At 41.7% G+C, this 20,633-nt stretch overlaps 1 protein-coding gene across 2 annotated transcripts in view; it reads left to right on the top strand.

Annotated features, from left to right (window-relative positions):
* Window positions 1-20,633, top strand: part of LOC121855885 (zinc finger protein ush-like) — a 48,387-nt gene that overhangs the window by 20,912 nt on the left and 6,842 nt on the right. Inside the window, exons 2-5 of one of the 2 annotated variants that reach the window (XM_042351055.1) lie at window positions 10,982-11,219; window positions 14,106-14,238; window positions 17,430-17,667; window positions 19,409-19,570. In XM_042351055.1, the coding sequence (XP_042206989.1) occupies window positions 10,982-11,219; window positions 14,106-14,238; window positions 17,430-17,667; window positions 19,409-19,570 (771 nt within the window). Of the gene's footprint in view, window positions 1-10,981; window positions 11,220-14,105; window positions 14,239-17,429; window positions 17,668-19,378; window positions 19,571-20,633 lie in introns of both variants that reach the window. The other variant, XM_042351054.1, reaches the window with a different exon arrangement.

The following is a 20,633-nucleotide window of genomic DNA, read 5'->3' as shown; positions in this document are numbered from 1 at the left end:
CTACAGGACAAACTTGGGTAATGCCAGTTATTGTCCGACGTATGATATAGCGTTCCTGTGTACCTCCTGGGGTGGTGTGCTGTGATAGTGTACTGTGGTGCTGTGCTGTGGTGGTGTGCTGTGGTGGTGTGCTGTGATAGTGTGCTGGTGGTGTGCTGTGGTGGTGTACTTGCGTGGTGTGGTGGTGTGCTGTGATAGTACTGTGGTGCGCTGTGGTGGCTGTGGTGGTGTGCTGTGATGGTGTGCTGTGGTGGTGTGTGTGCTGTGGTGGTGTGCTGTGGTGGTGCTGTGGTGGTGTGCAGTGGTGGTGTGCTGTGATAGTGTACTGTGGTGGTGTGCTGGTGGTGCTGTGGTGGTGTGCTGTGGTGGTGTGCTGTGGTGGTGTGCAGTGGTGTGTGCTGTGGTGGTGTGCTGTGGTGGTGTGCTGTGATAGTGTGCTGTGGTGGTGTGCAGTGGTGTGTGCAGTGGTGGTGTATTGGTGTGCTGTGGTGGTGTGCTGTGGTGGTGTGCTGTGGTGGTGTGATGCTGTGGGGGTTGTGTGTGGCTATATAAGAAACAATTCTTCATCAAGTCATCTACGTGTTATTATTAGAAGGAACAGTCCCCTTCACTTGTGCGTTTACAGGGGCTCGTCAAGTTTTGTGCAGTGTGGGATCCTGTTTTTGTATACATTCGACACATGGAAACTCACAATATGGAATCAAATTAAAACAATATTAAAACCAATATCTGAATGATAATGATTTGTCGAATGTTTATATGAAGAGCCTCTGTAAACGCAATTAGTGGAGGGGACAGTACATTGATATTACTGTACTTCATTTAAAAGCTAACTGTGAGTAAAGATTGCTATATGATAGGTTAGGTTATATTTACGCGGAATGATCGACTAAAGACCATTGCTTCAGACTGACGCCATCAAGACCCCCCACTCTATGGTCCCCACTGTGGTTAAAAAGACCTCGACGTGGATCTAAGACTGTAGTAACTGTAATTGTTTATTTTTTTTTTACGTGACCCGTATTTTCAGTGTCGGGTATTAGTGATGCGGCGTTATGGTTTAGACATTCTGTACCTTTGTTATTTTATGCTTCGTATTTTATCGTATGGCTGCTGATGTACTGTATATATATGCTGTTTAACTTGCTCGTCCGTCCGACACTGGGATGCTTACTATGTCATTAGATAACTTGTACAATCCTCCGCATCATAACGGGACAATAGACACATTATTAATGGTTCATGCCTAATTGTGTGTGTGTGTGTGTGTGTGTTGCGGTGGGTGTAGCTGCCCCCACTGTGAGTAATGACGTCATCCCATAAAACTGCCACCATGGGTGTTACCCTCCTTGTGTCCTTCACCTGTGTGTGTGTGAGAAAGTGCGTATATATGTCGTAAGTATTGTTAGTGTTTTCGCCCGTGTGTGTGTTAGTGTTTTATATGTATGTATGTATGTATGTACCGGTATGTGTATGTACCGGTATGTGTATGTACCGGGTATGTATGTACCGGGTATGTGTGTATGTACCGGTATGTGTATGTACCAAGGTGTATGTACCGGCATGTGTATGTACCGGTATGTATGTACCGGTATGTGTATGTACCGGCATGTGTATGTACCGGGTATGTGTATGTACCGGTATGTGTATGTACAGGTATGTGTATGTACCAATGTGTGTACCGGTAGTATGTACCGGTATGTGTATGTACCGGGTATGTATGTACCGGTATGTGTGTACCGGCATGTGTGTGTACCGGTATGTAAATCTGGTATGTGTATGTACCGGTATGTGTGTACCGGTATGTGTATGTACCGGGTATGTGTATGTACTCCGGGTATGTGTATGTACCGGCATGTGTGTATGTACCGGGTATGTGTATGTACCGGTATGTGTGTGTACCGGTATGTGTGTGTACCGGTATGTGTGTACCGGGTATGTGTATGCACTGGTATGTGTATGCACCGGTATGTGTATGCACCGGTATGTATGTACCGGGTATGTGTGTGTACTGCATGTGTGTACTGGTATGTGTGTACCGGTATGTGTGTATGTACCGGGTATGTGTATGTACCGGGTGGTGTGTGTACTGGTATGTGTATGTACCGGGTATGTGTGTGTACCAGGTATGTGTGTGCACCGGCGGTATGTACCGGGTATGTGTGTGTACCGGGCATGTGTGTGTACCGGTATGTGTATGCACCGGCATGTGTACACCGGTATGTGTATGTACCACCAATGTGTGCTGCACCGGGTATGTGTATGTACCGGGTATGTGTGTACCGGGTATGTGTGTGTACCGGTATGTGTGTGTACGGGCGGTGTGTACCGGGATGTGTGTACCGGTATGTGTGTGTACCGGCATGTGTGTGTACCGGCATGTGTGTGTACCGGTATGTGTATGTACCGGTATGTGTATGTACCGGTATGTGTATGTACCGGTATGTGTATGTACCGGGTATGTGTATGTACCGGGTGCTGTGTGTAACCGGGTATGTGTGTGTACCGGTATGTGTGTGTACCGGTATGTGTATGTACCGGTATGTGTATGTACCGGGTATGTGTGTGTACCGGTATGTGTATGTACCGGGTATGTGTATGTACCGGTATGTATGTACCGGCATGTGTGTGTGTACCGGTATGTGTATGTACCGGTATGTGTATGTACCGGGTAGTGTGTGTACCGGCATGTGTATGTACCGGTATGTGTGTGTACCGGTATGTGTGTGTACCGGTATGTGTGTGTACCGGCATGTGTGTGTACCGGGTATGTGTGTACTGGTATGTGTGTGTACCGGTATGTGTATACCGGTATGTGTGTGTACCGGGTATGTGTATGTACACCGGTAAGTGTGTGTACCGGGTATGTGTGTGTACCGGGTATGTGTATGCACCGGGTATGTGTGTACCGGCATGTGTGTGTACCGGGTATGTGTGTGTACCGGGTATGTGTGTGTACCGGTATGTGTATGTACCGGGTATGTGTGTACCGGGTATGTGTATGTACCGGGCATGTGTGTGTACCGGGTATGTGTGTGTACCGGCATGTGTGTACCGGGTATGTGTATGTCACTCACATAAGCTACACTACCTAATCGTCCAATATCATATTTTTCTCAATTAAGTATCTTGACAAACACAAGGTAGACGTCACCCACCTGTCGCTAACACCTGCCATTGGCACCTGTCACAAACACCTGTCACTAACTCTCGCTATTAACACCTGTCACTAACACCTGTCGCTAACACCTGTCGCTAACACCTGTCATTAACGCCTATATTTAACACCTGTCACTAATGTTAATTTAATTTGTCTCGGATTTCATTTTTTAGTATGTATGTGTGTGTGTGTGTGTGTGTGTGTGTGTGTGTGTGTGTGTGTGTGTGTGTGTGTGTGTGTGTGTGTGTGTAATTGTTCACTCTTATGTAAATTATGTAGTTGTTTATTAAAAGCTCACAAGATATATATCCACTATAATCACTGCCCACCAACCACTCCTCGCTGCCCACCAAACCCCTCACTGCCCACCAAACCTCACTACCACCAACCCCTCACTCCCACCAAACCCTCACTACCCACCCCCCCACCCACCACCACTCACCAACCACCACCACCAGCCTCCCATTACCATATATATACTGTAAAAAAAAAGTCTTGTAAATAAACATCACATCAAAATAAAATTCACAAAATCCCACAATAATACGTAAAGTACAGGAAGATAAACCCGTGGAGATAATTATTCCTCACCTGTAAAATGGATTATCACACTGGTCTCGTTAACCTGTGCAATAATTTATGAATCAACTCGCATCAATATGTCAACAAAATGTCGACATCTGTTGACGTTCTTGTGTAAATTGATATTCGGTAATTTACTTTTTTTAGATTTACAGTATAGTAACTCTGGTAATTTGTTTACTGGCTATAATGCTGAAAGGTTCAATTAAATTTTTTTTTTAATTTACAACAGTTTGTTAATTATGATAATATTGTTAAATAGAGTATAATAATGCTAAAATATCTTGTATTATTAAAATGTTAGAAAAATTAATACATACATACATACATACATACTGTACATACATACATACTGTACGTACATACATACATACTGTACATACATACATACATACATACATACATACACACACAACTTTCAATCGCGTATGGTGAAACAAAAGAGATTTGAAAAATATTACCCAAATATATACCGCTATATATACATTTAGTAAAAGTTAATAAAATCGTGTAAAAATTATATAAATAAAAGTGAACACGGCCCCGGGTTGATTCACAAAGGATCGTAAGTTATTTTGTTTCCTCTACCAGTTTAAGGTGGTAGAATACACGTACAGCAGTAATTAGTTGACCTCTGACCTGCGGCAAGAAGATGGTGGACAAGATGATGTACTTAAAATTTGCGCAACAAAATTATCCCGTAAATAACATATATTGTACTTGATATTAACGCTGAAAATTTACCGTAAATGACGTACTGTACTTGATGTTTAACGCTGAAAATTTACCGTAAATAACATATACTTTCTGATGTTTAACGCTGAAAATTTACCGTAAATAACATATACTGTACTTGATGTTTAACGCTGAAAATTTACCGTAAATAACATATACTGTACTGATGTTGATTTAACTGAAAATTTAACCTTAAATGACGTTCTGTACTTGATGTTTAACGCTGAAAATTTACCGTAAATAACTTATACTGTACTTGATGTTTAACGCTGAAAATTTACCGTAAATAACATATACTGTACTTGATGTTTAACGCTTGAAATTTACCTTAAATGACGTACTGTACTTGATGTTTAACGCTGAAAATTTACCGTAAATGACGTACTGTACTTGATGTTTAACGCTGAAAATTTACCGTAAATAACATATATGTACTTGATGTTTAACGCTGAAAATTTACCGTAAATAACATATACTGTACTTGATGTTTAACGCTGAAAATTTACCGTAAATAACATATACTGTACTTGATGTTTAACACTGAAAATTTACCTTAAATGACGTACTGTACTTAAAATTGGATAGAAAAAAAAAATAAATTCGTCAGCGTTCTCTTGATCCCTAGCAGCTGCGTTCAACCGAGACATGGGTTGCGTTCAGAGGTTCCCAAGAGGTGCGTTCAACTAAGAGATAATAAGTTGGGTTCAGAGGTTCCCATCAGCCTCGTTCAACCAAGACATTCCTCCTCCTCAACATCTTAGCGTCTTCTTTTGTTTTTAATCTTTAGCATAGACGAACCAAAGTCAGTTTTTAGTGAGACCCGCCTCCGCCTCCCACATTATCTGATAAGTTTTATGCATGTGGCTTCATCACTCATGACAATTATTCACCCAGTCTTATGGGGACCGAAGGATGGGGTAGGTGAGGTTGAATTTTTCTTTGTGGGATTTCCTCAATTTTGACCATTATGGGGTTATGGCGAGTGTGTGTGTGATGTTTGAGAGGTGGATATATTTGTTGAAGTGATGATAAATCAGTCTATAACATCTCTGGATGGTGGGAGAGAGGAGAGGAATAGATGGATGTGTGGATGAATCTAGCCTATTCCGGACACACTATCCACAGTACGACCAGTAAAGAGCAGGAGAGGGGAGGGGGTGTGCATATCGTCTCTGGCACATAATTATGCAGGTCATATAATTGGCGAGGGATAGTCGGTGCAATCTACTAACTTAATGAACTCCCAGTCTGCTCTTATCACACCACCACTGTCTATAGCTTTTTCTGATAAGCTTCCCATTAATTTCGACAATCAGGCATCCATCGCGGGCTCACCATCACCAATTTAGTTTGAGAATCGTTTTCTATGCCTTTGTTTGATTGTTGTATATCTTTATTCATGAAGGTTTGCCCCGTCAAATAACAATACTGACAGCCTTTTACGTGGTATCTGATGCTTGAGGAGTGTGTGGATGTATGGTGCCAAGAGTCGTATACCCGCCCTCTTATAAATATACTACCTCCTTAGATCAATTATCAGTAGGGGCCAAACTTGCCTTTCCATCTTGGGTACCGATTTATCAGTTTTCCGCGGGAGTTTTTGTTCGTTTACACGTTTGTGATAAAATCAACCAATCACATTCAAGTTTCATTCTGCGGCTAGCGAGGCTCCGCCCACTCTCCGTCCGCCATCTTTGATTGGCCGAGACGATACGAGGATTGGGTGCTGAAGTTCCCAAAAGTATTCGTAAGTTTTCATGAACTAGCTTGTCAATCCTCGTCGAAGGCTAGCATAAAACACACCCCGTTTGACATAGGAACACATTGTTTACGGTATTTTCAAGCCACAGTACACACGAGTGATAAGTTACGGCAGAATATGAATCCCATTTTCTCTTCTTGGTTAGCATATGTAAGCTGCCGAGCCCGGACACTCCATCAAAACAAGTCCCATTTGTCGAAAAGATGGCATGGTGTGATAGGAAGCCTGTGTAAAGTTTTTAATTGTGTTACTGATGGCACGATACCAACCCGCCGGTGTCGATAGGCATCACTCGAGACGTACGGTTGCCAACTAGCCACTTTTTGGCCCCTCCCTCTCCCCACCACAACAAGGTCGGAGGTGAGGGACTCTGGCTAAGCTAGTCTAAACCTACAAATTCTTGCATAAATAAAGTACAAAGCGAATAGGAAACACCATAATGAAATAATATAAACAGAAGAAAATGAATAAACGATGTAAAACAAAAAAACAGGGGTTGTGGTGGTGGTGGGAACAGCCATATGAATTCTGGTCATGAAATGGGTGGAGTTACCAACAGGTTCCATAACTATTGGATAACAAATTAACAATCTGAGGAAGGATTAATTATGGCTGAGTCTTTCACATATTATTAACTGGTGCTGAGTGAAGGTGGGTACACACACACACATACACACACACTTGTTCCCACACCTATGTTATTAACCTAAGTATATGTTGCATTATGTGATACTCCGAAATGACTTGTGTGTGTGTGTGTCTGTGTTTTATGAGGGTGAGAACGTTTTTTTTATCGTGTGTGTGATTGTTTGTTTCATTGTGTACGTTTGTTTTCCTGTGTGTATGCATGATTGTGTGTGTGTGTTTGTGTATTTTTGAGTGTTTGAACGTTTTTTCTCTTGCATATGTTTTTTTATTATTTTTGTGTTTATTTTATGTACGTTTGTCACGGAGCAAGTTTTACACACATCCACACACACACACACACACACACAGATAAATAATCATATCAGAAGACAGACGTAACAAAGAGAGTTGCGTCTCACCCAAAGATAGGAAAGTGAATTTGTCTTATCTCCTTGAGGTGATTACGGCCAGTACAGGTGAACACAGGATGCACTGGTACTCGCTCTGGCAGGGTGATGAGGGAGAGGGAGGAGAGAAGGTGTACAAGTCAGGGAGAGGAAGGGAGATGGGGGGAAATGGGTAAACAAGTGAGGGGAGGAAGGCGAGCATAGGCAAGGGGGTGGGAGTAAGGGAGGGAGGGATAGTGTTGATGGTGAAATGATGGAGACCGATAAGTGATGATGGTTAAGGAAGTGGGTGGTGTTGGGGAAAGGTGTTGGTGGTAATCTTGAAGGAGTGGTGCTGTTGAGGGAAGAGAGCAGTGTGATGGAGGAAGGTGGTGATGGTGGTGGAGATAGAAAGAGAGAGAGGGAGAAGGGGGTTAGTAGTGGTGGTGTGGAATAAGGTTGTATCAGGCGTGGTAGAGGGACACCTAGAGAATACTTGGTCAGGGAGATAATATGCATTGTGGTGGTGATGACTGGGTGGTGTGGGTAGTGGATGGGGGTGGTGTGGGTAGTGGATGGTGGTGGTGTGGGTAGTAGGGGTGGTGTGGGTAGTGGATGGTGGTGGTGTGGGTAGTAGGGGTGGTGTGGGTAGTGGATGGTGGTGTGTAGTAGGGGTGGTGGGTAGTGGATGGTGGTGGGTCGTAGGGGTGGGTAGTAGGGTGGTGTGGGTAGTGGATGGTGGTGATGGGTAGTAGGTGGGTAGTGGATGGTGGTGATGTGGGTAGTAGGGGTGGTGTGGGTAGTGGATGGTGGTGGTGTGGGTAGTGGATGGTGGTGTGGGTAGTAGGGGTGATGTGGGTGTGGATGGTGGTGGTGTGGGTAGTAGGGGTGGTGTGGGTAGTGATGGGTGGTGGTGTGGGTAGTAGGGTGTGGGTAGGGGTGGTGGGTAGTGGATGGTGGTGGTGTGGGTAGTAGGGGTGGTGGGTAGGATGGTGGTGGTGTGGGTAGGGTGGTGTGGGCAGGATGGTGGTGGTGTGGGTAGTAGGGGTGGTGTGGGTAGTGGATGGTGGTGGTGTGATAGTAGGGTGGTGTGGGTAGTGGATGGTGGTGGTGTGGGTAGTAGGGGTGGTGTGGGTAGGAGTTGTGGGTAGTGGATGGTGGTGGTGTGGGTAGTAGGGGTGGTGTGGGTAGTGGATGGCGGCGGTGAGGGTAGTGGATGTGGTTATGATGGTTAAGAAAGATATTTTTACGTGGTTGGAAGCTGATAGTAATAGTTGTGATGGTAATGGTGGTGGGAGGATTGCTGTTAGAAGCGGTGGTTCTTGTGGTGATTGTTGTTGTTGAAACCCTTAAAAAATAATCACAAGGCCCTATTTTGGAAACCTCAAATATGGGACTTGCTATTTTGGAAACCCTAATGTCGGAAACCCTTATTTTGGGACAGCATTTTTGGAAACCCCCTATATTGGAAACCCCCTTTAGAACCCCCCCCCCCTTTTATGGATTGTTATTATTACTTTTTAAACACTGATTGACTTTGGTTGGATCAAGTATTCACAGGTGCGCTTCCTATACCTGGCCCACTACAGCACTATCCTCAGTTCGTCCCTCTCACTATAGACAAAGAAATATTTACAATTTAGGTTAATGTTGTATGAGGTTTTCAGTCACTGGCAAATGTGTGTGTGTGTGTGTGTGTGTGCGCTTTTTATGTATGTATGTGGCTGTAATGCTCTGTGTGTGACTGTGGTGCTGTGTATGTAGATATGTGTGTGTGAAGAGGGTAGGTGTAACGTGCGATAAGGGAGGGAATGTGGTAGTGGTCGGGAGGTGGTGATAGTGTTGGGGGGGGGAGTGCAGGTGTACTGACGATAAGAGTGGTCGTTCCCCTGATAAGATTGAGACCAGACTGACGAAGCAAGACTAGAGGGTGGAGCTGAAGGGAGGGGAGGATTAATGGACGGGGGGGGGGGGGGGGGAGGGTGGGGGGAGGGAAAGACGAAGGAAGTATTAGTTGAATCAAGAAAAAAAAAGTATGAATATTAAATGATTGGTAAGAGACTGTAAACGAATTAAAAGAGGAAGGATTAACACTCACACGTAGCACTTACTACGCAACCACCTGTCATAACGCTGCCACAACGGACACATATTATTATTATTATTATTATTATTATTATTATTATTATTATTACTTGGGAGCTATTATTGAAAAAAAAAATATGTTTGTTTGAAATGTTTGATTTTGTTCAGAAATAAAAGTCTCGAGATATGTCTGTATGTCTGAGTGTTCATTCAGCTCTCTTTTATCTATTTATGTCTGTCTGTCTGTCTGTCTGTCTATATTCATCAATCCTTCTCTCTGTCCCGATATAACAATTTATTTATATATCTATTTGTCTGTCTGTATTAAAAGCTTCTCCATCTGACAGGGAGTAGACAAGTAGGTTAGGTTAAGTTTTGTTAGAGTGAGTGAGTGAACAGGTGTGAGTGAGTGAGTGAACAAGTGTGAGTGAGTGAGTGAACAGGTGTGAGTGAGTGAGTGAACAGGTGTGAGTGAGTGAGTGAGTGAGTGGAGTGAGTGAACAGGAGGAGGAGGAGTGAACAGGTGGGAGGAGTGAGTGAACAAGTGTGAGGAGGAGTGAACAAGGTAAGTGAGGAGGAACAGGTGTGGGAGGAGGAGTGAACAGGTGTGAGGAGTGGAGGGGAGGAACAAGTGTGAGGGGAGTGGGAGGAGGAACAAGGCGTGAGTGGGAGGAGGAACAAGTGAGTGAGTGGAGTGAGGAACAAGTGTGAGTGAGTGAGTGAACAAGTGTGAGTGAGTGAGTGAACAAGTGTGAGTAAGGGAGTGAGTGAACAGGTGTGGGAGTGAGGAGGAGTGAACAAGGTGGAGAGTGGTAAGGGGAGGAGGAGGGAGGAGTGAACAGGGGTGGGGAGGAGGAGTGAACAAGTGAGGAGGAACAGGGTGTGGGAGGAGGGAGTGAGTGAACAGGTGGGAGTGGGGAGGAGTGAACAAGTGTGAGGAGGAACAGTGGAGTGAGTGGAGTGAGTGAGTGAACAGGTGTGAGTGAGTGAGTGAACAGGTGTGAGTGAGTGAGTGGGTGAGTGAGTGAACAGGTGTGAGTGGGTGAGTGAGTGAGTGAGTGAGTGAACAAGTGTGAGTGAGTGAGTGAGTGAACAGGTGTGAGTGAGTGAACAAGTGTGAGTGAATGAGTGAGTGAGTGGGTGAGTGAGTGAGTGTGCCTATCTCATCATACCTGTGTATGTATTTTCACGAGCTGTTTTGTCACCCATATCTGCTTCCTACTTAGTTATTTTATGTTAATATAATAGACCTAAGTATTTATCGTCCGGGGCTGAGTTTGGGTGCATTTTCACAATACATTTGTGTATGTGAACCCGCCAGTCGCCACGGGAAACTCACGTGATCACTTAACCACATTACGCTCATATCACCCTCATCTATCAATCGCCTCTTCATTAGTGACTTTGCAACCTTGTCTTGAAGTGCAGGCGTTTAATCACCAACGCAGAAAGATGTACAATTGTATGAATGTGTGTGTGTTGAAGGTGACAGAGTTCAGTTTGACGCTACACAGTTGGTTAATATTACCTGCCTCTAATTAAACTGTACCCAGATGTTTCTGTTTGTGGCCGCCAGGGGTTATTTCGGTGTTTCTCTTTGTATTTTTCTTAGTACTGATAATGTATTCTTTTTTCGTCTTTCAGGAGATGATGATTGGGACAGTGACGGTGAAAAATCGGCGAGTGACTTAATGACGTCTTCACACTCCGACCAATCCGCAGGAGGGGAAGGCGTGACGTCATCGCCCTTCTCTATCCAATCAGAAAACGGTGTAGGGGGTGAGGCGCCTGGGGACGGCCGTGAGTCTTCAAGAGCCGCCAGTCCAGTCGATAAAGATCTAAAGGAAGCCATCGATACTACAGTCAGGAGCTTGTCTGACAGGTGCGTTATAAAGTGTGTCACAGAACGTACGGTAGTCACATTGTTCTTCATGGTAACCAAGAAGGCACAAGGGAACAATATTTAATGACTTTAGTGGCTTGGTGAGAGTGTGGGAAGACCGAGACGAGTGAAAGTGTGTGAAGACCGAGACGAGTGAGCATTGTTACCATGACGAGTGAGAGTGTGTGAAGACCGAGACGAGTGAGCATTGTTACCATGACGAGTGAGAGTGTGTGTGAAGACCGAGACGAGTGAGCATTGTTACCATGACGAGTGAGAGTGTGTGAAGACCGAGACGAGTGAGCATTGTTACCATGACGAGTGAGAGTGTGTGAAGACCGAGACGAGTGAGCATTGTTACCATGACGAGTGAGAGTGTGTGTGAAGACCGAGACGAGTGAGCATTGTTACCATGACGAGTGAGAGTGTGTGAAGACCGAGACGAGTGAGCATTGTTACCATGACGAGTGAGAGTGTGGGAAGACCGAGACGAAAAAGCATTGTTACCAACTCCACGTTACGCCACTCATAACCATAACAAAATTAAGGAGAGATACACAAATGCGTTACTGTACTGACAAAAACTAACTACATCTGATAATTGTGTTAAATGTTAATGGTTTACCAAGTTCTAATATATATATTTTTTAGGACGTTGAATAAGTTGTGTGGGATATGCTTGACGCTTGAGGAGAGGTTTAGGAAAATAACTCCTCAACAGCATCCACTACATTAGACACAAGTTTTCCTTCTGTCATCGGTATTTCCTGATTTTCATCCCTTGCTTTCTACCATCAGATGCCCACACACTTTCTACCTGGTTTTTTGTACCATCTGTCACTTACCACCTGGCTTATTGTACCATCTGTCACCACCTGGCTTATTGTACCATCTGTCACTTACCACCTGGCTTATTGTACTATCTGCCACATTCACCACCTGGCTGCCGCTCACATTCACTGAAGACATCACACGCTTGACCTGTCGTACTAGAGATGTATTTGGATAACTCTTTAATATTTTTCAAGAGTTTCTATACATTTACTGTGTATTGAGGAGCCGCCGTGTAAGAATGGACTCATACAGCGCCTAAGTGATTATTGTCTATACCAGTGAGTCAAGAGGTTACATAATTACGGGTACTGGCGCGGATAGGTTTCCCGTGAGTTTAAATTTTCTCTTAATTACATGATCATAATAAATAGATTTGGCGGGTGTGACGGCCAGATACAGGAAGTGAATGAGTGAGTCAATCAGTATGTGAGTGTATAGAGGTGTCGGTAGAGCCAAAGGTGTTTTGTAGGTATATAATATTAAGTATATCACACGTAATTAATCTACTCCCAAGTTTACTATCGTTTGGTATGAACTGTTAGTAGCGAGAGAAAGAATGTCCTATAGACTGGCAGCAGTCATACCCCCCCCCCCCCTAACACACACACACTGATATTCTCTGGTCCAGGGAGGGAACGTTCTTACCAAGTATTCTGAGTCTATCTAGGTACTCTACTGGGGAACTTGGGAAGTACTGTTTTCTGTCTCTGTTTGTATAATTATGTCTCCTCCTTTTATATTAAAATTAAACACATTAACTTTAGTTCCCATGTTATTAGCACGGGGAAGCAACGTTGTAACTGAGACATCCTACAGTCCATTCATAATGTTTGTGCTTGAACAGATTAAATATAAAGATTTGGTTTTTCTTTTCTTGTAAGGTAATTATAAAAAAATATATACTGACCTTGATATCGTTTTCTATAGAGATTATTAATTAAAAGCTCCAAATCGTGGCCTCTGTTTCTGTCCTCAGGAATGGAGAAGAACCCTGCACGGTTAATGATGTGATGACCAAACATTCTCTTAAGTTGTTACCGTATAATTTTTTCCCATAAGTTATCCTCAACGCGTCTTTGAGGATCTGAGGCAGTCTTGTTATTGTAACTTCCCTGTGACTCATAAGGTCTGGTAAAGAATAGAGTTTAATTTATTTGTGTTATATTTTGCCGAGAGAGAGAGAGAGAGAGAGAGAGAGAGAGAGAGAGAGAGAGATTTTATGTAAAACGGTATAGAATCAGTACAAAAAACTAGGATATATCATAAAGATATATTTCAGTGCCTCTTCTTCGGTAAGTTACCCCTAGAACATGCTAAAGCTGCCTTGGGAGATGTGAGGAGGGGTGGCACATAGAGGCGCCCTTTCTTGCGGTCCGACTAATTACCCAAATGAAGCCAAATGTAGCCGGAATGAAGTCAAATAATGGTCCTAGATGAATAAATCGGACTGCTAATCACTTCTCGACTAGTATTTGGTGTCAGAAAGTCACAAATGTACCCAAATGTAGTCGCAATGAAGTCAAATGATGGTCGTACAAGCGTAATTCGGGCTGTGAATCACTTCTCGATTATTATTTGGTGTCATAAAGTAAAAAAAAAATTGGTAAACTTAATTTAATCTGAGTTGGGTTAGGTTAGGTTAGATTAGATTAGATTAGATTAGGTTAGGTTAGGTTAGGTTAGGTACATGCACTCAATCTATTAACTCAGATTAAATTAAGTTTACCAATTTTTTGTGACTGACACCAAATACTAGTCGAGAAGTGATTAGCAGTCCGATTTATTCATCTAGGACCATTATTTGACTTCATTCCGGCTACATTTGGCTACATTTGGGTACATTTGAGTAATAACTCCGTATAGCAACAGTCTAGTGAATCATTGGCTTACAGTACATGTGCACTTACCTTTACAGAGGGGTGATGGGGATATTAGTTCAGGGTCAGCTTTATCTTCTTATCACGCACAGTACCGGTGTGTTTAACTTGTACCCTCTTTGTCGAGTGAGTAGGGTTTTGGTGGATAAGTTTTAAGTTTCATTATTCTCCCAAGACTGAGTGTGTCTGGTGGGGATAACGAGGAAGGGCGCAACTCTCCTGCACCCGGCGTCTCCGTCAACAGGTCCACGCCCTCATCTCCGTCTAACTACGCTCAAGGTGCCAGCCACTACGCCAAGACACAACCGGTAAGTGTCTTAACATGGTTAACCTAATGTGACCTAACGTTCACAACACGATGCTACTTGTGGCACTATTTTTGCCTTGGGAGACAATTTTCAGTTTAATACTTTATATATATATATATATATATATATATATATATCTTGATAAAATCACACGGGGAAAAGGGAAACAACGGAGTACCTTAGTATTCGTCTTTATTCAAGACATCTTCAGTTGCCTCTGAAGATGTCTTGAATAAAGACGAAAGCTAAGGTGCTCCGTTGTTTCCCTTTTCCCCGTGTGATTTTATCAAGATTTATCTTATCCACGTTTTCATTGTGGATCTACATGTGATATATATATATATATATATATATATATATATATATATATATATATATAATATCAGTCCATATAGCACGCGGACTTCCTTATGCAAACAATACCTCACTATAAAAAATATTCGGGAATCGAACCCTGGACCTTATAACCAAACCCATCTTATTCTAAAATAACATAAACCAATTTTATCTAACCTAACCTTAACTACCTAACCTAACATATCCTAATCTAACCTAACCAAACCAATATGCTAGGGTTCCTAACAGTTCCTGAAATCCATTTACTCTTATAAGTTTTTTAATAATCTGTAACAAAATTTATTTGGCAAAAATTGATTCAAGTTCCATCCATAATGTGAACCTTTTGTCATTGAAATTTCTATAGCCAAGGTTAATTTCCTTAATATTACTCTGTCCTGGAACCAGTGTACATGTTTATTATTAGTTATTATTACCAATCGAAACTAGAATTTTATCTTCCCAACCAATAGAAGCCTACAGTCAACACTTACGCTTTCTTACGCTTTCTTCCATGACGTTTCCCTCGCAAATGACCAATAGTATATTATGATTAAAGGTTAATTTATGGTAGTGCTCCCTTCCTTCTTTGGGTATTAGAAATGTGTAAAAACAATAAACAAGCAGACATAGGTTAGGTTAGATAGAGCGGTGCACTAATATAAAAAGATCTTATTAAATTATTATTTATATTATTATAATTATCCATTTAATTTAAATGACACTCGTTTTGTATCTTTTACACCATGGTAACTCGTTCAAACTCATTCACTCATTTAATTCCCACATTTAAACTCATTCATCAAACTCTTTAATTACGTCCATTTTCTCTGTTGTGATAAAAGAAAATGGAACTTTTACTTGGGAGGACTCCTTTACCTTTTTATTATGGTTGCAAGATTTATAAATTATTATACTTTAGTGTACTTTACTCTACGTATTTTATCCTCTTCGTCACTGTTCGGCCTGCTAGCCACTTGGAAGGTCAGTCACGTCTTTGTTAGGCACTGTTTGCATCTTGGTGAGAGCTTGGATAAATGCTTAAAGTCACAACTCAGGTTACAGAACATGATACAGTCCTGTGTCCAGTATCCACTGACCTTGTGAGATGTTAATATTAGGAGTAGAAACACACACACACACACACACACACACACACACACATATATATATATATATATATATATATATATATATATATATATATATATATATATATATATATATATATATATATATATATATATATATATATGCAAGTAAATCACTGTAGGTGCGCGTGATGTAGGTTTATGCTGATAACCACAAGGAAAGAAGAAAACACGAAGTTCCCAAGCGCTTTCGTGTAATTCACATCTTCAGGGGTGAGTACAGACTAAAGAGAAATACAAACCAAGGAGTATATATACAGAGGAGGGTGAGACCAGGTCCACAATGGTCAGGTATTAGGTAATGACCCTACTAATCTTTAAATAGCACACAACGGTTGGTGGTCAGGTCAGATGGTCAGGTGACCCGACCTTCTCACCTGGAACATCATAGAATCTAGTCTTATTAAACATACCGAAGCATTCAACATGAATTTGAGGAACGGCATGTTCAACCTGTCACATGTCACATGCACAAAAAATGGCTCCAAATACAGGTGCCAATGACAGTCATGTACTGATCTCAATCGTACATGTTAGTTAACTTCTTTCATATTTATAGTATGTTCAATAGCCCATAAAACATGTAGCTGTGACCTTTCTTGACTTACCCACTAAATGTACAGTTTCTCTCTTGTCTCTATTCCTTTCTCCCACATACGAATTCTCATGTTAATGTTTGTAAATTTGAAATTACGATTGAATGCGGATGTGTTAATCACAGGATCAATTGAGTGTGATGCTGAAAGTTTCAACTGCTTTTATTTTTAGTGAAACTGTAATACAGTATAAGCTTAGTGTTTGGGCTGGCAAAAGCTGAAAGATTCCACTTCTCCTCTGTGTGAGAATACAAGATCTATTCGCTCTCAAAATTTTATATCTTTGATCAAAAGGAATTAGAGAATGTGATGAATATATTTAAATGATTGTCATGTTTGTATTTAAGAATCTTATTAATCATGGGAAAGAGGCTTATCAATCTACAAACAAACAGAAAAAAGACCTATACAGTGTACACTCACAAGACCCCCTTGTACACAGCAGCTGCCTCACCACAGAACGTGACTGACATTCAGTGTAGTGGTCACTAATAATAATTGATGCATTTCAAGCTCAAGCACTGATTAGATTATAACCATTAGTCTTAAGAAATGTTGTAAATTCTTATAGATGTTACTTGCATTAATGTGAAGTGCACACGACTCAGAATAATAGACTTGTAATTCCTAGTTTGCAATGTTCCATTATGAGTGGTGAGCAGGCAGTGGAGGGGAGCGTTCATTCTGAACGCTGCTCCCATGCCTGGCAGGTATGTTAACTAGTTGTTCCTGTATTCCTTTGTATTTTGTTAAATAAGCCTATTTTGTGAATTATTTGATTGAACAAGTAACTCTACTAAGTTAGTTAAGGCCCATTATAAGAAAAGGATGACTAATATTGTGAGGAATGAGACTTCAGTCTATGCTTGCTTAATTTAACATGTGGTATTTTGGCTAAAAGTGATTCACATATCAAGTACTGTACCATTACTCACAAGTAAAACTGGTATATTATATGGTAGACAGTACAGTACAATTTTGCACTTTGGCCATATAATTTTTATTTTCTTATATAATTTTCTGATATAATTTTGAGGTTTTACACAACAAAAAATTTGTTGAGCCGTGTGTGTAGTGTCGCATGGGTTTAATAACATCTTTCTTTCAGGTAAAGTGTGAGCGTGGGTCGTCTTCACCCAGCCCACAGCCCGGCCCCGCTGTTAATGCCATCATGAAGGAAGAGGCCAGTACGCCCTCCCCGCCCACCCACGCCCCCTCTACGCCCCGGAGCCATGCCTCTCCTTCTCTCACGTCAGAAGTGGAGGCAGCCCGCCAGCAACTCACCTCCATGATCCAAGGCCTTCCACTCCTCTCCATGCTGCCAGCTCTCCACCGCCTTGCTCCTGGTGAGACCCCAGCACACACACACACACACACACACACACACACACACACACACACACACACACACACACACACACACACTCTCTCTCTCTCTCTCTCTCTCTCTCTCTCTCTCTCTCTCTCTCTCTCTCTCTCTCTCTCTCTCTCTCTCTCTCTCTCTCTCTCTCCTCTCTCTCTCTCTCTCTCTCTCTCTCTCTCTCTCTCTCTCTCTCTCTCTCTCTCTCTCTCTCTCTCTCTCTCTCTCTCTCTCTCTCTCTCTCTCTCTCTCTCTCTCTCTCTCTCTCTCTCTCTCTCTCTCTCTCTCTCTCTCTCTCTCTCTCTCCTCTCTCTCTCTCTCCTCTCTCTCTCTCTCTCTCTCTCTCTCTCTCTCTCTCTCTCTCTCTCTCTCTCTCTCTCTCTCTCTCTCCTCTCTCTCTCTCTCTCTCTCTCTCTCTCTCTCTCTCTCTCTCTCTCTCTCTCTCTCTCTCTCTCTCTCTCTCTCTCTCTCTCTCTCTCTCTCTCTCTCTCTCTCTCTCTCTCTCTCTCTCTCTCTCTCTCTCTCTCTCTCTCTCTCTCTCTCTCTCTCTCTCTCTCTCTCTCTCTCTCTCTCTCTCTCTCTCTCTCTCTCTCTCTCTCTCTCTCTCTCTCTCTCTCTCTCTCTCTCTCTCTCTCTCTCTCTCTCTCTCTCTCTCTCTCTCTCTCTCTCTCTCTCTCTCTCTCTCTCTCTCTCTCTCTCTCTCTCTCTCTCTCTCTCTCTCTCTCTCTCTCTCTCATCAGTAATGAAATCACTGTGAAAGTCTCCTTTGACATATATAAAATTACATATTTCATTCAAACATTTTATCCATTTGTTTTATAATTTCTACTGGAAGCTGATCAACCCCACAAGCTTCATTTTGCTCACAGCCTCAACTTATGTTTCCAGAATTGGCTTTTCAATGTTTATTTCTTTTTTTGTTTCTTACCTCCTTATCATTGTACAGTATAGTTCTTCTATGTACTCTTCCCAACTCTCTTTTACTTCTTCTGCCTCAAATATGATCTTATTGTCTTTGCTTTCAATAGTCTCACCCCATTTATTTTCATTTTTTATGGTTCATTTGTACATTTCCCTATAATTATGCCTTGTCGTCATGATCAGTCTCTTTGCATTTCCTTTCTAGATAATATTTCTTGGCCTGTCTGCATTCCCTTTGGATTTCTTTGTTAATTTTAATGTAAGCCTCACTTTGTTTTCTCATATTTCTTCGTCTATTTTTTTTCATTGTCGTCCACTTTTAGCCCTCTTTATTACTTGCATAATAAAAGGGTGTTAGGTCCAGATCCCCTTCCCTGACCAAATAATCATACTCCATGCATTGCTCTCCTGATCATGTCATAATCTTAAGTTAGGGGAATCGGTTGAAATATGAAAATGACTGATATTATATTAACTAAGTTAAATCATGTTTTGAGATTAAATCAAGAATACTGTTTTTTTAATACTTTCTGTATTGTTGCTGTATTAATAAGTATACTTAGAACAAACTGGACACATAATTAAGGTTTCTATTGTAATTTCAATGGATTATTGTGTCCTGTACATTGATAGGACTAATCATCATTATTTTTTTATGGCTATTTTCTACAATTGAATGGGTTAGCCATGATTACCTGATGGCATCTCCATGTAAAATATAAAGCAATATACTATATGTATTTCTTGTTAGATATATGTTTAATTTTTCATTGCAGAACTTACACAAAACCTGTGTAATATTTCAGCTGTTGTGAGCCTGGCCTCAGGGCTAAGTAGCATCAGTACAAGCATTACAAACAGTGAGAGCAGTTGTGGCACCACGTGTGTGTGTGGCATCAGGTTCAGCAGTGCCACCAACTTAGAGGCGCACCGCATGTTTTATTGCACACACCGACCAAATCAAACTGGTATGACAAGCTAAAGTGTTGTTGTAGTGTTTTAATCAAGTATTGTGAATAACAGTGTCAACAAACTGGGGAGAAGACTACGGAGTACAGTAAAGTTCTTCTGTAAATTGAGATTATTTAGAGCATATTGTCTAGGAAAGTTCATTTATTTAATATATTTTAAGCTATACCGTTAAATTAATTACATACAAGTATAGTACAGTATCCTTACTAGAGGCGATTCTTTAAAATATGTTTTAATATTATTATTGCATGTACAGTACAGTCAAGAATATATACCATATACAATGTGTAACAATGGTACAGTCTCGTTCAAGATTCTTCGAACACTGCTGGAGACAGCTGGCAACTCAAGGTCGTTTGTTTACTATACAGTATAGTCTCGATTTACGCGGTCAATTAAACCCGTGGAGGTCCGCGTAAAACGAGGAACGCGTAAACGAAATAACAGAACATATGGGATTAATTGAAATAGAGACTGGGCCGACCCCAGGCTACCCCTTTTTCGGCACAATACGTACCTTGTAGTAAAAAAACATCTTAATTTTATGATGGTATGCACACATACATAATATATAACCTAAATATCAATAAGAAAATACATTACTCTACAGGTATAAGAGAAATATCAAGGAATTTTTAACACTTACGTTAGTAGAAGAGATGGGTGGGCACACGGGGATGGCGGCTGGTTCCGAGGCAGAGGGCAGATTAGTGGCCCTCAGGTGAATCACTTGTATCACTATTCACAGAGGTTAGCAGGGCCTCCCTGACAAACCCTTCAAAGTCCATAACGTCACTGTCACTGACTTGGGCTGGCTGTGGTTGATTGCGGGCGAAGAACTCGGTAATGTTACGTTGACGGCTAGCATTAATGTTGTCGTGATACATCTTGATATACGGCTCCATAGATTGCAACAGAAGGTGATTGGAAACTTCATAACGGTGATTCACTGGGTCTTTGGAAAGGATGAGCTTGACTTTCTCGACATACTCGATAGCCTCCTTTATATCACTATGAGTTAACTTCTGTTCTTCTTTTTCTGCCATACCACCTGCCACA

The sequence above is a fragment of the Homarus americanus genome, unplaced genomic scaffold (genome assembly GCF_018991925.1).
Source record: "Homarus americanus isolate GMGI-L3 unplaced genomic scaffold, GMGI_Hamer_2.0 scaffold10373, whole genome shotgun sequence".
Classification (NCBI taxonomy): Eukaryota; Metazoa; Arthropoda; class Malacostraca; order Decapoda; family Nephropidae; genus Homarus; species Homarus americanus.
This window is presented reverse-complemented; position numbering and strand designations above follow the sequence as displayed.